Source organism: Orbicella franksi, chromosome 2 (assembly GCF_964199315.1).
Source record: "Orbicella franksi chromosome 2, jaOrbFran1.1, whole genome shotgun sequence".
NCBI classification, from domain to species: Eukaryota; Metazoa; Cnidaria; class Anthozoa; order Scleractinia; family Merulinidae; genus Orbicella; species Orbicella franksi.
In genome coordinates, this window is record NC_138146.1 from 38,261,195 (window position 1) to 38,279,856 (window position 18,662).

General features: G+C 37.1%; 1 protein-coding gene across 1 annotated transcript in view; it reads right to left on the reverse strand.

Moving 5' to 3' along the window:
* Positions 1 to 17,704, reverse strand: part of LOC145479766 (transmembrane protease serine 9-like) — a 29,197-nt gene extending 11,493 nt beyond the window's left edge. Inside the window, exons 1-15 of the mRNA XM_081458212.1 lie at positions 17,629 to 17,704; positions 16,742 to 16,830; positions 16,163 to 16,257; positions 15,705 to 15,946; positions 15,137 to 15,244; positions 14,093 to 14,335; positions 13,875 to 13,931; positions 11,894 to 12,025; positions 10,989 to 11,230; positions 10,434 to 10,542; positions 5,082 to 5,156; positions 3,960 to 4,094; positions 2,471 to 2,712; positions 610 to 697; positions 208 to 252 (exon numbers count right to left, since the gene is read on the reverse strand). Of these exons, the coding sequence (XP_081314338.1) occupies positions 208 to 252; positions 610 to 697; positions 2,471 to 2,712; positions 3,960 to 4,094; positions 5,082 to 5,156; positions 10,434 to 10,542; positions 10,989 to 11,230; positions 11,894 to 12,025; positions 13,875 to 13,931; positions 14,093 to 14,335; positions 15,137 to 15,244; positions 15,705 to 15,946; positions 16,163 to 16,257; positions 16,742 to 16,830; positions 17,629 to 17,671 (1,945 nt within the window). The 5' untranslated portion in view covers positions 17,672 to 17,704. The remainder of the gene's footprint in view (positions 1 to 207; positions 253 to 609; positions 698 to 2,470; positions 2,713 to 3,959; positions 4,095 to 5,081; positions 5,157 to 10,433; positions 10,543 to 10,988; positions 11,231 to 11,893; positions 12,026 to 13,874; positions 13,932 to 14,092; positions 14,336 to 15,136; positions 15,245 to 15,704; positions 15,947 to 16,162; positions 16,258 to 16,741; positions 16,831 to 17,628) is intronic.
* Between the last annotated feature and the right edge of the window lie 958 nt (positions 17,705 to 18,662).

Sequence of the window (18,662 nt, forward strand, 5' to 3'; positions counted from 1 at the left end):
ATGCTATATAATTTAAAGAGGGGCAGGATAAACATTTTAACAAAATGAATCGCAAACAAATAACAGGTCAGAAGGAATACTCCCTCAAGTAATTCTGTGAAGTGCAAATGAGCATATTTATTCATAGCAGTTAATGCCTATTCCCTGAAGCGGACTTACATCAGTTCTTACGAAAGATATGATGACTGTGCTAAAAGAAATACCTACTTGGTGGGGGTGGGGAACCGGGTGTGGTTGGAGGTGGCGGACTTACTGCAAAATAACAAGAAGCAGAAGCAACTTAGAGGACACGGAAAAAGCTCTTTATTCATTTATTTATTTATTTATTCATCCATCCATCCATCCATCCATCCATTCATTTATTCATTTATTTATTCATTCTTTATTTATTTGTTTCTTTTATTTATTTATTTTCTGTTATCCGTTTATGTTGTGATTGCAGTTCTTAGGTCTTCCTTGTGTCGTTTTTTCCTGTATGCTGGCATGCTGTTGCTAATTTTGAGGTTATATGTGCGCTAGCTTGTTAACAATTATCAATTGGAATACTATAAGAACTCGAATAATGTCGTGAGATAAGAAACATAGAAATTTAACTTGTTATGGACTTACTTGATGAACATCTTCCTGGGGTTAACAGGAAATCGTCTATTGCTATGTCACCCTGCCAACTTGTTCCCCTTATCCCTTCAAATGTGACCTACAATGACGATAAAAAAATTATAACATATTAATCAACGTACGAAAATGATCGACTTACGTACAGACTTAATCATATGAAAATACGGCATATCAATGTAATCAGTCTTCACGATAAGTATCATAAAATAGTCTTCCCTCATAAACAAACAAAAAAACTATTTTAAAGTCAGCTGGTAAAGGCATTTGCCAAAGCTGAAGGCTGAGGGAAACAATTGCTGGTTTTCAGTGTCACGCAATTCAAAATAGATCAAACTAAAAATCAAAACCGATCAATAGATAAAGTCTAGAATCTGGAAATTGAAAGAAGGTAAATATGCAAAGACTCTCGCCAAAATTCTGGTCAGAGCAATTTTTCTTATGCGAGATATGCGGAGAAATTTTTTACCCAAATTTATAGAGATTTGTATGGAGACGCCATGCTGGTGCCCATCCGTATGGGCACCAACATGGCGGCCGGAAACCAACAGAAACATCTGTCACTGAGTTTTGCTACAAAAGCGTCAATTTATCCCTCGAGGAACTCTAAAACATTAAAATAATACTTTTTCTAAGACATGAACTGTTCAGACAGCCAAGTTCCCAGAAATAAGTCACTTTTTTAACCATCATGACAGCTATCTAGGCCGTCATGTAAATGCCGCGTGACGCAAAAGCTTAGAAATTCAAGCGTAGTGTATCACAAAACCAAGAACCCATTCGGAGCGAAAATTTGTATGAATATTAGTTTTCAGCTGCTCTTATATATCATTTAAGTAAAATCTCAGGAAGATCAATGGTTTTGTAGTTCGAATTTTAATGACGTCATGTGAAAACCAGCTATTGATCTGCGGGACACTGACAATCACGATATTTTGACTCTATTTTGCGATAATCGGGTTCAATAATTGTTTTATCATTCGATCACCAAGTTTGCTTTTATATTTACATCACTCTCTGAAAGCTCAAGGAAGCAATCTGTCATTTTTCATACAATTACATGCAAGTATCACGCATGAGCAGATCATTATAGGTAGGAAGTTATTTGCAGGTCACGCGATGGGCTCTCAGCCAATGAAAAGGAAGAAATAAATAATACTTCACATTAGCATCTGTTACATTAATGGATCTAAATCAGCCGAATGAAGGTTAACCTGCAGCCATACATTCAACTCTACACGGCAACCAGGTTTATTTCGTCACGATCGCGCGTTGATCCATGTCATGTCAAATTATCATATAATCGTAACAAGTAAAGCTTTTTGAAGCGATCGGGTCTGTTGACTGCTTGTGCAGTTGATGGACGGTTCAGTCCCACTGGGTATTCGCAACTGCAAGAAATTATGGTTAAATTTGCATTTGTAAGTTCATAGAGAATCCACATGGGATCTCTAGTGTGACAAAATTAATTTATGCCAGTAAGTAAGTATATGCCTTAAAACAAAAGCCATTCTTGGGCACTCTGAAGTCATCTACTGTGACCTGCTACATACTCTATTACAACAATTTTATACGAAGCAACTTTGAAGGAGCTCAGTCACGGTGTTTTGTCCTTTTTTTTTGGCCACGTACAAACTCTCCTTTAAATTGAAGGAAACCTGAAAATAATAGTTTACTACGATAGAAAAACATCAAAGAGATAATAATAATAAACCATAAAGGAACAAGGATGGTCAAAGATGGCGAAGATTGACACGGATTGTAAACGACGAATTTGAAAAATTTAGGCTAAACTTTTCAAAATATGCAAACCGTGACTGAACTCCTTTAAAGTGGCCCGGAAAAAGTCTCTTACCGTGTACATTCCCGATAAATTTACATCTTTTTTCACTTCATGCCAAATGTTGCCTTGGTCTCCACTTTTACTGAACACGTTTACTCCATTTACTTCCACATTAAATGTCCCCACGGCTGAACCATACATGTGATAAAAGAACTGAAGACACATGCTCCCGCTGAATTGCAGCTTGGGGCTATTTAGTTTTGCATTGTCACCTTGCCGTCGAGGACTTGATGTTTCCGTGTACATGTAGTATCCTGTAAAGATTGGAAGATAACAAAAAAAATGTTTTCGTGACTTCTGTTAAAACTGCTCTATGTTTTTGGCTTTTGGCATTTATTCATGTTATCGTTAATTCTGGTTTTTGTCGTCTGCGACCAAGTGAAAGGACGAGGTACTCTTTGTTCCTTACTTTCAACATAATATGGCACTCTGTGCTTAATTGAATAAAATTTTCTTGTTTTTTGAAAAAGCACTAACTTTGGCGTCACGCAACCGAGTGTGAGTTCGTACATTCTGAAAACTTAACGTTTTGGATATCCTATTGAGGACGCTCTAATTTTTTACCTGTAAATTTAACAGTGGTAGATTCGCAAATAAATTAAAGAGTAAGTCTACTGCAACGAGTTCCAAACATTTTATCGAAGCAGAAAATTACACCAGGAATCCGAAATTTGGACGAATGAATAACCATGAACTAAACTTTGTCAAACCGAAAAGTTCCTAAAATTAGTACACAGTGTCTAAGCATAGATAAATATTCAAAGTAAACAGTATTACTCAAGGCCCTATAGTCTGAGAGGATCTCTTTTCTTTGGTTGGTTGGGCTGGTTAGCTTTTTTCGTGTCCTACAGCTTGGAAAAACACCTTTTTGGTTGGTTTACTTGAAAAGTTTATTTTTTAATGCTCTTAATGATTGTATCTATTCGGCCGATCTCAGAAGAAACTACTTTAACTACATCATGCGTAAATTCACTCCTGATAGCTTTAAAATTGACAGAATATTTCAATTTCCTAATGGACTGTGGTTTCATTTTTATAACTTAGCATCCTGAGAAACTTAGTTCCTATTATTGTAACATTCTAGTAGCTTAGTATCCTATGTTGTAATGTTTAAACTTCCTGTAATTAGTCAGGATGTAATTAGGTTCATGTATAGGGCCATAAGAGAAACTACAGTCTTGGCTGTAATTATGCACCCTATTGAAATAATGTCATCAACGTTTCAAACGAAAACAAACCAGATGTTTAAACGGTTAATCGGCTTGGATATTCCCGATGAGACACGTTTTGAACCAACCATCTGAAAACAGTTTATCCCAACAGAATTAGGACAAAACGTTATGTAACCATTAGCGGAAATGGTCAAGAAAATGTTCTCTTAGGACTCTTCAGCCAAATAAACCAAAACCGGCCGCCTCTGAAACGGTTGATCACAAATGAAACAAGTGGAACGTTATGGAAGGAGACGAGGGAAACGCAATAAAGGACAAATTTTGCATACCATTTCCGTTGGTGTGGTCAGTGGATGGTCCCGTACCAGTAGACGGAGTGCCTCCTTTATTTCGAGTCCAATCAAACTTGTCATTTTTGTCCTGAAGAAATCCGCACATGGATGTATCAAAGTTGCAACCAAAGGCTAAGCAATTACGAGAAAAATTTTAAAAAAATAATAATTAGAATAAATCAATAAAAGCGCAAAGCCGCAAATTGATGGGTCGTGAAAGTTTTACTGAACGACGAAAAATTAAAAAGAATGATAATTATAACACAATGACACGCATTTTTTCTTCACAACACAATTATTGGTACTTACACGGTTATATTACATTAAAATATATAATGTCACTGTATAAACCCATGTGTAAAATTGCTTTTTCATACACATTGGCTAAAATATATCATAATATCATAATATGTCTTTAGAGGGGATTTTTAACGTTATGTGTTAATTCATGGCTAACGTAAAACAGATTCCTCAAAATTAAATTATTTGAGGTCAGTTCGAGTTAAATAACCTATGACATGTGCTGTGTTAAAAAACAGATAGACAGTCAAAAACAAAAGAAGGAAAGAAATAACCCATGTCACGTGCTATGTTTCCGGCCTGTCGGGTCGCCGCGAGATCAAGACATGTACAAGTTTATCTGATTCACCAGTGACGACATGTACTTGTCTCGTGTAAATACTTTTTTTTCCTCTAGCATATCTCCTCAGATTTCTAAGTTAAATACTTCTACTAACGGCCAATTTAATGCAAATTCCCCATTATATAACGATTCAAAGATCGTGAAGCGGGAAATAGCCTATATATTACGCCCTATTTCACTGTAGTTACAGTCGATCCATTTATTTTAACGTTACAGTGTTAGCCTACTCATTCGAATGATATTTTTCCACTAGATCTCCGAAGACTCTCTAAGTGAAATACGCCAGTTGAAAGCTAGCTGAATGCAGAATACGCAGTAAGCAGCGATTTAGAGGCCACGATGCACTAAATAGCCCAAAAAAACCATGCCGTATTTCATGATACGCAACTCAGGATAGCGTCCTTTAATACTAATATTCCAGAAATTTACCCGTTAAATTCTTGACTAAGTAGTTAACCAATCAGGTGTTTCCTTACCTACTGGTGGTGCTGTAGTCGTTGGTGCTGGTGGTGTAGGTGCGGCTGTCGTGGCAGGTGGAGCAACAGTTGAACCTAAAATTGTTGTGAATATTAATTAGAAAACACCTTGTAAGAAGGAACACACTGCAAGTTGTAATTCCATAACTCGATTAAAACGCAGAACCAGCACGAGCTGTTCACGAAATGATTACGCGAGCAAAGAGAATTTAAAATAATTTTCTTTTTTCGACGCGGAATTTTCTAAAAGAAATAAAAAAGATATTCTCCGTGTTTCCCATGAGTCACAGAAACACTCGTGAAAGTTTGGGAGGACTCGAAGAAAAAGCTGCATTTGCAAACACTCGCCTGTCGGCTCGTGGTCTCACAGCACTTCTCGCTCTCCCAAAATTCCACTCAGCTCGTGTCTCTATAACTCGACGGGAACACGAAACATGTTTCAATGTAATTTCTAGGTCAGAGGATTTCCAATGAGAAACTCGTTTTCTCAATTTTTCGTCATTTTTATGTTGTGGTTAGTTGCTTTTGCCAGTCACCATTATGTCATCGGTAAGATAGTCTGTAACTTTTCGGAAGATTACCAATCTCACGAAGTGAGACCGAAAACACCTTGAGATTTAATAATCGATTTTCGCTTTTAAAACTCGCGTTTAAATAAAAATAACTGCTTTTTACAGCTTAGAATTGTTATCCCTTCATTGAATATCGCATTTCGAGTAAAATAACTACGAGTTCACCGTCGAGTTTAACAGAAACATGGCGAATCTCTACGATATCTCACCGCTTACCGCTACGAAATCAAAACTTATGACACTCCTTTTCTCACGCGCTTCGACATGACTTGAGATCGTTAGGATATGTTAGGAAGTGGCGCAATGTTTTCTCAGTTTTCTCTCTTTTTTTACCATATAACTCGGCAACTCTTTAGAGTAGTTATTGACTGTCCAGTACTGAGCCACATGACCTCTCAGAGGGCTTTTGTTATCTAATGATTTGTAAGTTATCTGGAGATTGGAAAGTAACCGATATGTTTTATGCATTTGTTATTGCATAGGTTTATTTTCATAGTTTATTCTTTTTCTATGGTTACCCTTCTACATATATTAAGGAGACTTACGTCATTATTAGCGATGACTTAGATCTCCTCGATAAAAACAAGTATTATTATGTATAAATATTTATATATAATAACACTTGTTTTTATCGAGGAAATCTAAGTCACCGCGAACAATGACGTAAGTATCATTATTCTATTTATATATATACATACATACATACATACATACATACATACATACATACATATATATATATATATATATATATATATATATATATATATAAAACGGTTATTTGAATATTTGATACTCCGCTCTCATCCGCCTTCGAATCGTCCGTCCTGGTTGATCCAAAGATGCTACGTCTTAATTCCATAGTCAGCATAGCTGCTTTTGTTTGGAACAAGCTCTCCAGATATCAGCACCATTGTACTTTCCTTAAACGTTGTTTGGATCGTAACGTTATTCCTGTTGGCTTTAATTTTCGCTTTCATTTGGCTTTGAACATTGATGATGTTAGTCTTAACACGTTTTGTAAACACTCACTTCAACGCACATCGAGGGACATTTGCAAGGCGGTTTTACGTGCTTCCCACGAGAAGGTTAACCTCCTTCAACAGGAGCTCAGACTTCACAGAGAACAGTTGTTTTCGAAAGTTAACCATGGCACAGCCCTTTTCCTATGGAACGGTCTCAAGAGTGAAAACGCCTCTCTACTTCACACCCTGAAAGAACGAGAAAAGCGCAAGTGGCTCAAGACTATTCCTCTTGATCCTGGATTGGATTCACCCATCGCCACTGACAATCCATCTACAGTCAGACGCATTCGACGGTACAATAAAGGTGCTAGGATTTCTAGGAAGCGCCAGCGTTTTCGTCAAAGGCGCAGATTGCCAAACCACGTCAATACAGAGCATCTACACCAGCTAGACCCCGTTAACCTTTCTAGTCTGCCTATTGGAGCAGATCAGGTTAACTTGCTCCGGAAGGGACCTTCCTTTTGCCCCACGCCCAAAGATATCAACTGGCAGAGCGTGTATGACGATTTGGAGATCTTTGAAGCCCGATTACGGACGGCAGCTTTCTTTATGGATACCAATCCTGATGACGACCTTCCAACCCCTAGCCATCTACCTCGTGTTCCGAAAGAAAAGAAATGGAGACCTCCTACGTCCAGGTACCCTGAACTTGAACTTTTTTTAGCTAATGTAAGGCGTGATCTTATCAATCCTGAGAACATTAAGCAACCTAGAGATAATCTTTCACGAAAAGAACGTGTTGCCCTTAAGGAACTTAGAAACTCTAATGTAGTGATTCGGATACAGGACAAAGGTTCCCGTTTTGTTTTAATTGATGATAAAGAGTACCAAGAAAAAATGCTTGGTCAGCTCAACAATCAGCTGCACTACAAATCTTTGCAATCAGATCCTACCTCGAAGCATTTAGCGTTAGTAAGTAGTTGGTGTTCCAAATGGCTTGGAAAGGGTGAGATTTCCCCCGAAATAGCTAAGTGGGTTTTAAATAAGGAAGCGAAACCAGGAGTTGCCTTTGGGAACATTAAAACGCACAAAACGGGCAACCCGTTAAGACTCATTACCTCTTGTTGTGGTACGGCAATTGAGAACTTGTCGGCCTTTACCGAATTCTATTTGCAACCACTTGCTCGTAAATTACCATCATTTATTAAGGACACCACGGATTTGCTTAACAAAATAGGAGATCTTAACACGAGTGGCCCTTTTCCAACTGGCACCTTACTGGTTTCGTGGGATGTGGTTTCAATGTTCCCCAACATCGATAACAAACTTGGTCTTACTGCAGTTAGGAAAGCTTTGAATGCTAGGGAAAACAAAATTCCGTCTACATCTTGCATATTAGAAGCCGTAAAAATCTATTTGAAAAGCAACCATTCTGTTTTTAAGGAGAATTTCTTTCTTCAGATTCATGGCACGGCCATGGGTCCAAAAAATGCATGTAGTTATGCCGATCTAACCATGGGTGAAATTGATCTTAAAGCTACGTTTTCCGGTCCGATAAAGCCGTCCTTGTGGTGGCGTTATCGTGACGATGTCTTTGATCTTTGGCAGCAAGGCCTTCCTGCCTTACATCAATTTACTGATTACATTAATTCTCTATACCCTACTATTAAATTCGAGTTAGTTTTTTCTGAACGTGAGCTTCACGTACTTGATCTTACTTTACATCTTGTGGATGGGTTTATTAGAACTGATGTTTATTCTAAACCTACAGATAGTCATTTATATCTTCCACCTTCTAGCTGCCATCCCAAGCATGTCTTCAAGGCTATTCCTTTTGGAGTAGCGACTAGATTGAAGAGAAATTGCTCTGAAGAAACTTTCCTTGCCGAGAGAACAGTTGAGTACAAGGGTTATCTTGTTAATCAGGGTTATCCCTCCAAATTAGTTGACGATCAATTCTCCAAAGCCTCCACCATTTCTAGGAATGATTTACTACGGCAACGCGGAAAACAATCGAAGAAATTATTTCCATTTGTTCTCACATTTAATCCTAATTTGCCTAATGTGAGTAGCATAATTAGAAAGCATTTGTTGATTTTGCAATCCAACCCCAAATTGAAAGAACTTTTCCCTCAAGGCTCTATCATACCATCTTTTCGTAGAACAAAAAACCTGAAAGAATTATTAGCACCATCTCGTTTTAAAACCGCCGATGAGGGACAAACAATTCAGCCAAACAATGGCTGCTTTAAATGTGAAAGAAATAGATGCGATCTCTGTCGAAATTTCTTTGTTGAATCTAAATCATTTCTAAGTTTTAAAACGGGCAGAAAATACACCATTCATTCAAGGCTTTCTTGTGATTCTAAAAACGTGATCTATTTAGTTTCCTGCAAGAAATGTCGTTTACAGTACATAGGATCAACTACCACCGATTTTCGGGTTAGGTTTCGTAACCGCAAGTCTGCTATGCTCACAAACAAAACCACTTGTGAGGTAGCAGTACATTTCAATAAAATTCCACACTCCTTGGATGATTTTGAATTCCAATGCATTGATCAGGTGCAGGCCCCTAATGACTCAGACGAGATCGATAGGTTTTTAATTACGAAAGAGGCTTATTGGAGTGCTCAACTGTTCTCTTTGGCTCCCCATGGCTTAAATAAAAGAAAAGAATTTCACTCCAAAAACAGAATTTGTTATAATTAACTTTCTCTTGTGTAAATCTGCGTTCGCGCCATAAGGCAGTTCAAAGGCCCTTCCTTGGATTTTGTCAGCTTTTTGGGTGTTAGGTATGCTCAAAGGCCCTGCCTGGGATCTTATTACAGCTTATTGTTTAAGGGCCCCTCCAGGGATTTTGTTGTTTGTCAACCCTTTAATGCTCCAAAGGCCTCGATTTGGGATTTTGTTATTAACCCTGTCCAGCGTAAACGTAGGTTTCTTTTTTTTTTCAAATGCTTATCTTTGCAAACTATTTTTCCCGTTATATTTACCGCATTGCAAGAGTCCGTTTTATCTATTTTAACTCTTTTAGTTTTTAGGTTGAATTTAACCTAGTTCTGCAATTATCACGCTCTATAATGTAATTTATGCACAGTATTGTATTCTTTTCGTTTGGTCTATTAATTATCACCCTGTATGACGCAATTTATAGTACAGCATTGTATTTCTCGTTTTGCATTTTCTTCCTGTATTGTATTAATCACGATGTATTAATAGCACAATATTGTATTTTTCATTTCGTTACGTAATCTCCCACACTGTAACCGTATTTAAACTTAGTTTTCGTCCTTTTTCTCTTGTAACTGATGAAGGTCTAAGACCGAAACGTTTTTCTATTAAATTTTTAACTTTTTAACTTTTTTTACCGTCAGAAGTTGTCCGTCCTTGCTTTATCAAACGTTTATATATATATATATATATATATATATATATATATATATTTATTTATTTATTTATTTATTTATATACATATATAAATATATATATATATATTTTTTTTTTTTTGAGGGGGGCATATTTTAATGAGTTAACGAGCTATATTAAACACCATGAGAATAATAATAATGAGTTTATTGGCCGTGATTGGACGTGTAAAACCAAACTAAAATAGCACAGAATGAATAGAATATCAGAATGTTTTTCCACCTTTAAATTTCTGTCAGTTGATGGACTATAACAGCTAATCTCTTTCCAGACTCGATACTGGCTAGTTTATAATACTTTGTCAACTTCAAGTTGACAACTAGGTTTATTGTAATGTTCGGTTCATTTTGTCACTTATGTAATGGATAATGGAAGTTTCAAAAACTTACCACATCCTCCTCCTCCTCCGCCTCCACCGCCGCCACATTCCTTCAGCACCACATTGTCTATAGCAGCATCGCCAGTGTAACTGCTTCCTCTTATTCCTTCGAATTTCAACTGAAAAACAAACAAACAAACAAACAAACAAAAATAAAACACAATAAATATGAGACTATGGAGCTCACAGTAAAAATATATCCTTAAGGAGCTCCACAAAGACTGTCAATTAATCAATAAGCACTAAGTTCTTATAATAATCACACTGTATTATGTTACGGTGTGAAAACACTAACTTTCAAAATAAAATTTTCAATGTCCATTTGTCGAGCTCTACTTGGTAATCTTATGATAAGAGAACTTGTCCTCTGCATGTTATGTAATGCAAATAAGAAAATGATCTCTCTCTCTCTCTCTCTCTTCTCTCTCTCTCTCTCTCTCTCTCTCTCTCTCTCTCTCTCTCTCTCTCTCTCCCTCTCTCTCTCTCTATTTGATGTTTTTAACTCTTTAGAAAAAGCTATAACTGTCATTGATAATGCTCAACCACATTTCAGTTGTTTCATTACCTCACTGGCTCCAGGTTCGGTTATTTCAACCTTTGCTTGTTTCCACTGATTTCCTTGGTTACCTGTCTTCGTAAATATCTGCTTTTGCCCAACGTACACGTTAAGTGTCCCCATCGTTGCACCGTACATATGATAGTAGAAAGACAAACACTTTTTAGAGCTGAATGACAAACCACCTTTAACAAGCAATGCATTGTCTCCTTTTGCCCTCGGAGAAGAAGTTTCGATGTACGCGTATTTTCCTGTCAGAAATAATGGTTATCGCATTTTCAGAAATAAACGTATTGTAGTTAGAATTTTTCAGATTGGGAACTCGTCAATCGAACTTTTAATTGACATGTATGTAGCTTTACAGAACTCATATTAATATTAGTCGAGCTTTCGTCATAAGTTGACTAAATTTAAACCCTGAATTTTGTTGAGGCTTCCTCCATAGCAACTGTTTAAATTTCAGACGCAAGTGCGTTGGCCTAATTTTAATTTTCCACTATATTCAAAAATTAAATGATTTTATTCACCCGTTCGAGGCATAAGAATTGTTATTTAAGCTAAACGAAACGCAATAAAGCTCAATTTTCTCCATTCTGCAGAAAAAGTTGAAATTTTTAAGAAGTATAGAGCAATTTGAAAAAGGTTTGTTTTCCCGTTAAAGCACAGGTTTTCTGACTGAAAACAAGTTAATTCTATTGTGTTAGGATGTGCTTAAATGTACATCCTGAGCATGTAGTTTTGGGGCCTTGGCTCATGGACTAAAGGACATTAATTTGCTAACACTCTGGCTGCCTAAGTTTAAGCCGACTTTCAATCTCAGGAGCTAGAAATTAATGATTTTAAAATAGTCTTAATATATTTTTATTTTTTTCTTAGCATAGCACTACGTGAGCCCTATATATACCTATATATACCTGATCCAGAGACATCCTTTGTTGGTCCAGTTTGAAAAGATGGTGTCGATCCTGATTTAAAAGTCCAGTCAAACTTGTCGTTCAATGATTGAACGAATCCGCACTGATCGCTATCGAAGTCGCATCCAAATACTGTTAGAAAGAAAGGTCAAGATAGTGACAATTAAATTAAATATGCTTTACTTTATAGAATGAAAACTAGCGAAATTAATAACGAGCAACGTTTCACCGTCGTAATGACAACATTATCAATTCAAAATGTCAAGTGCTATTTTATTTGTGAATAAGAAGATAAAATAATACAACTTGAAAAATCCGGTAAAGTATTTATGAATGTAATTGCGTTGATGGAGGTCTCGGCGCATCTAGCTGACATAACCCGCACCACGCAGGTCAAATATAGCTATAAACAACGCATTGCTGGGTCACAATTGGTGGTTTTGGCTCGATCGTGCAGTTTAACTTCATGTTGGATTTTAATTGCATTCATGGATACTTAACGCATTTTTCAAGTTATATTTATATAACCTTATCCACAAATATCATCGTGCTGTCACGAGGACGGCGTAACGTTGTTCGACATTAATTTCGCAACTTTTCATTCTAAAATGTTTGTTTTAGCAGGAATGATCGGGGAGATATTGCTAGACCAGAAAAACACTCATGCATAAGCACAATGTAATCGACCTATTTTGGTACTATTAGACTGTTAGAGACAATGACTAATTCAGTTTCTAACCCGACTCAAGCAAAGTAACTGTGCTAGCATTTGATTAGTTCCTTAAATGAGTTATTAGTGAACACACGTGCGTAATTGATAAATGAGATGTTACTGTCACGCCAGTAAAATATAGTCAATGGAGTGCTACGTACGTTATCAATGAGCCGTCCATGACGGCATCACTTTCTATAGAGCTATTGAGCAGTTGTGTTCCAAAGGTCAGCAAACTCTAAGCTTTATTGTAGCTAAACCTAAAACATTGTAGCTTTGTTACCTTCAGAGCGTTATAAGTAACGAACCATGGCATTGGAGCAAAGTATTAAAGCACTATTCATGTTTAGGATTTTACACGTGCTAGGGTAAGCTTTTCGGTAGTACAGTCTTTTCTACTGGCTTACCAGCAGACGAACGTCTCCATATAAAAACTCGGACAACTGTTCAGAGTCCATTTTGAATTCGTCTCAGCAACGTAGCTATATATCACTTCTTGTAATTGCTTGTATTTGATTAATAGCTCTGGTTCAATTGCAAGTCGCCACAGTTTACTTACATTCACTAGGAACAACGACATTAATTAATCACTTCAATCCTCATCCACTGATGCATTAACAGTCTTGAGATGGCTGAATCTCGAAGAACGTAGGAAATGTCATCGATGTATATATGCATACAAGTGTACTAATGGCCAACTTAATCAATCCTTGGACATTGTAAGAAAGAGTGATATGCACTCCTACAATACTCGCAATAAAGATACTATAAAGCTCCCCAAAATCCAATACAATTGGGGAAAACAACGTTCACGGTACCACTGTTTCAAAGACTTTAATGAGTTAGAGAGAACTGTAAGAAACTCAGCAAGTTTGCCAATTTTTAAGAAGTGTCTTTTTTCTGCTTTTTATAATTAATTATTTTTTTGATTTTTTATTATTATTTTTTTATTTTATTTTTTTTTAATCTCTGTAGTGTATATGTTGTAAATATTTATTTATTTCGGTTTTAGCTCTAATTTATAGGTTTTAACTGTATCATTATATAGTATATATCTAGTATTAGGACCTCTATGTAAACCACTTTTAGTGATGGAGCTTCCTAATAAAAGATTGTTTCTACTACTAATACAAGATCAATTTGGAAACATTTTTGGAGGTTATTTACACTGTTGCAACTGGTTAACAATTCACCAGGCCAGTGACGGGCCAATTAGCAGTTAATACTGTTAAGTTTGATCGTATTTAAGATTGTATTTATTTCCCCTACCAATCTTCCCAGGAGTGGTAGGCACGGGAGGGGTCGCGGGTGGCGGCGGCGAACCTCCTGTAAAGAAGAACGATAAAGTCAGTTTTGTTCTTTCTTCTTTTTCAACTAAACGACAAATATGCAAGCATGAATCATGGCTTTCAACCCATAAAAATGGAACTGAAATGCCAAAACAGAATAGTGATAAAACATGTAATTAATTGAAACCGGTTGCAAACCTGTTGCTCCTACTCCTGTGTGCAGTTTGATCCAAGCCCGAAACCTCGTCACTCGCGCAAACACGGAAAACAGCTGTTTAGCATTGCAAGACCTAGAGCCCCAACTGACGGCACCGTGCAGGGTGTATGTCTTCCCGTCTGAATTCAGGCACACATACGGACCTCCACTGTCACCATGGCAACCACTTAAAATGGTATTCTCAACGCCGGCGCACAACATTTTTGAGGTCAGACTGATTGAAACTAAGAGAAAATGACAATATAATTCTAGATATATGCAGCATAATGTTTTAGCAGCTGAACTGAGGTAACTTAAGCACCTATCGGATGGCTTATCATGTAATTCGTGTGGAATCGCAAAGTATTTTTCCGAGCGATGATTACAATAGACTAATTTTGATATATTTAAATTCAGCCTATCACAATAGACCTCAGCACAAGGCTGTGGGGAATAATCCCCACAAACTCTGTAGTTATTCTTCGGAGCCTCGTACTGAGGTCTATTGTTTTAGGCTAAATTTTAATACAGTGTATATCGAGATTGGTCGATCTATTTCGTGCGCACTATTTGTTGACCACCGAATAAGATACTTATTATTCAACTGCTATGTCATTTCCTAGTATTTCGTCTTATAGTTTGGAAAAACGTCCTTCATCATCCGAAAATCGAATCGATCTTATGAGGCGCAAGCGAGTGACGAAAACAAAATAAACTTAAATAATAATAAATATCTTAATTGACCACTCCCCCAATAGGGCTCGTCAGGGCCAATGAAACCAAATGATGTTACAAATAATGCAAATGAACATAACATAACATTGTTAAATATCCCAGCTGGCGGGAGGCAGACTAGTTGGCTATTTACAGAAGTGACCGAGGTGTTGACCTAGGGTCTACCGAGAAACAACTGCAGCTTAGTGGTCAGAGCGAGACACGCTCAGCCACGTTGCCTCCTCATTAACTTCAATAACATCAACTCCTACGATGATAAAGCATTCTAAACTATCACTTGTAAAACGTGCACGAAGTCTTTGTGGCTTTACCTCCAGATGCTTGTATTTTCTGTTTGCACTTTGAGTTGTCTATGGGAGGCATCATGGCCTGCTGTAAAATGTGATATGAACTTCCCGGATGTTTAATCTTTCCCCAACCTAATGAAAAAAAGAACAAAACAAAAAAAACAAAAAACAAAAAAAAAACAGTATTTGGTCATTCTGAGAGTTAAAGAATTCAAGGGAAAATATTTATTTTATTTTATATTTTTCATGCATCAATAAAGTGTTACTGTACTATGGTATCTAATTACACATTGTAATGAAATCGTATTTACGTTTTAACTAAACTTAGGTAAGAAAGATAAATACCCTTATAGAAAATTCATTTTTCGCGAGCTAATTTTAAGTGGAACAAAAAAGCAAGTCTTAGCCGGATAGGGCTGTTTTGGCAACGACTTCAGCAGCAGCAACGGTCGTGCGAAACACTTTGAAAAGCATTCTAATGAAGAAATAAAAGAAAAAGGTGGTTTTTGTGGTTATTGTCGGCGAATAACATTAATTAATTTATCTGCTATGGTGATTGTAAATTAAAGACCTTCGTCGATCCACGCCCTACCTGTGATGTAACATTTCGATCCTGTAGGAATATCGGTGTCATGAGAAGGTACGCAGACTGGATTCACTCGCTGAGAGAGTTTCACTGGTTGAGCGAGCTCAATCAGGGCGATGTCATTGTTGAGTCGGGGATTATTGTATTGGTCGTGAGAAATGATTTTTTTGGCTCCCACTTCTTCTTCTGTTCCCTCATTTGTGCTACGATTGTGATCGCCAACGACAATTTTATAGTTAGCAGGATTTCTGGAAAGGGAAATAGAAAGTTAGATGGTACGGCAAATGGTACTGAAAATGTCTTTTAGTTGTCCTGAATTCATGTGATTATCTATTTTAACACGTCTCAAATAACCCCTAGCCCTCCCCAAACCACTGAATGCACCCAACTCTAGCCTTCGTAGTCCTACAAGACATGTATTTCTAGTGCATATATTTTACCACGTATTTCACTCAAAGACTTACGAGCTATCTGAGACACAGTGGGCTGCGGTTACTACCCAGTTAGCACTAATCAACGATCCTCCACAAATAAAATGTCCATAGCGTTTCAGTGCTATCTGTTTAAAAAAAAAGAAGAAATATACAAATATACACAGCGTGCCAAATTCGAAATTGTTTACTACATTTACATAAAAAATACTTATCAATAACCTGTATGTGATGCCTATAGATATGAAGCAATCGTGCACGGGCGTGAGACATATTGGCTTACAGTGGCATATCAGTTTCCATCAAGACTATAGCCTCCTCCGCAGCCCTTATTAGGGTCGTCACGCAACGCTTCTCCCCCACTAACAGGGAGATGATCGGTGACCTTTAAATCTCAAATTTCATTTGTGAAGTAAGGAGGGCAAGATACGATAGGGCAATGTGTACGCTGTGGAATAATTCTTTAACAGCGCTGCCTGAAGGAAAGAGGAGCGTCGAGACAAACGGACAATCTTTAGATAGGACCGAAGCAAGGCTACAGTCAAAGCGCGAGACGACGCGCGAGAGAACGCGTGTAATAAGCTGTTGCGCCAGCTGCACTGTTATTCGTACCTGCCATGGCCAAGCCCCTGGTTTAGCATCCTGACCTCCAATGACACGTGACTGCGTGATGGGCGTACTGCCACAAGGCAGTTGTTGCCCTGTGGTGAAATAAAAAAAAAATTCAATAAAATTGAAAAAGGTTCGAGTTATCGGGACTTGAGAACAAATGACCGGAAATGAGGAAAAAACGGTGTTTTTTTTTTCTTTTTTTTTTTGTTTTCATGCAGTGTACATTTTAATCAAATTTAATTACAGAATAGAGAAGTCGAGTGAAAATAAAACAAAGCATCTCTAAATTACTGTATAAATCGGAACGTAACGTATTGTGAAAATATATGACAAAGGAAAGCAGCAGGGATAAGTCCAGGAACTATGTTGGGCTTCTGGTACAAAGCTACCAGTACCAGTACCACTGGTACAAAGCTCATGCTCATGGTTCGAGTTACCGAGAATAAAATTATACAGAAAATGACTGGAAGGGATACACTGAAAACGGCTTTGAGTTAGCGGTAGGTTTGAGTTATCGAGGGTTCAAGTTACCAAGGATAAAATTACAGTAAACGTATGACGGAAACCCAGGGGAAACCGATTTTGGTTCGAGTGAGCGCGAGGTTCGAGTTAGCGAGGGTTCGAGTTATCGGGAGTCTACTGTATCTGAAGATGATAAAATCTTAAGAAAAAGAAAATGTTATACCTTTTAGTTTTTGCTTGGGATAAGAACAAGTGAAAGAAAATATCGATTGTCCATCTGTTAATCAAGGAGTCGGTTTTCATGGCAAAAAAACCTTTTTGTAAAGTTCTTATGAACGTCGCGCAATTTCACATTCACTTAATCACGATAGACAACCAACAGCATTAGAGACATGAAAGGCTAGTAAAATTTGACTTCTTCTTACCTGTTACAGCACTTGCTAGTAGCAGCAACACCAATACTATCATCTTGAGACGACCAAAGATGAATGCAACAATCAACTGCGCTAGGGCTATATTTATACTTAAAACGTAAAGTAACACTTGGCCTACGAAGACATTAAACTGTCTTCTCTGAAATTAACAAATTGAACCTTGCTGAAACAATTGTGCAAATATTTTTCTTTGTAATGGATGTTCAAAAACGAAAGCTACCGACAGGTTCTCTAAAATCAACAAGTGCGTTAAACTTCCCATTTGGCTTAAAAATCATTTTTATAAGGTAACTAAATTATTATCTAAACAGCCGTTGGTTGGGTCACGCAGAACAGGAGCCGTCCATTGTGCTATGATTTCATTCAATGATGAGCAATTAATACTATTAAAGTGGAGTCTTTTATATTTCCTTAGCTGTAGCTAGATTTAATGAACACACAAAAAAGGCGTTTCAAAGCAAATAGCGATGATACTCAGAAATCTTTGTCTGTACCCACCCTCAGAATTTTTTTTTAGTAACGGCAAAAGTGTTTCTGATCTTGAAATAAGGCATTAGTGAAAATACTGTGGTCGCTATTTTTCTTAAACTTCGATGGGTAAATCATTTTGGTATACGCAATACAAAAACAAAATTTATATATTGTGAATGGAAAATAGGTAAAGAGGATTGACTGAGCTGAAATGCAAGAAGAGTACCATCACTCTAAAGCAACAATAGCGATCGTCTTTGTTCTAATTTCTTTCATCCAATTTAATGAACTCTAGGAGAAGTTTTAAAACGCTGCCCAACGTTAAGATTACCCAACTGGACAATCTTTACTTAGTCTTGAAACGTATTAATGGAGGCTGTTAATCTGACAAATTAATCATTAAAAGCTTTTCTTCCTATGTATTCTAGATAACAATTGATTGCCTTAAACGCATTAGAAATTGTTTATACAGCTTACACCACAAAAACACAAATCACTGTGTTTTAGTTTGCTTATTCATAGCTAAGACCTCGCTTCCACAATTCTAGTTGACG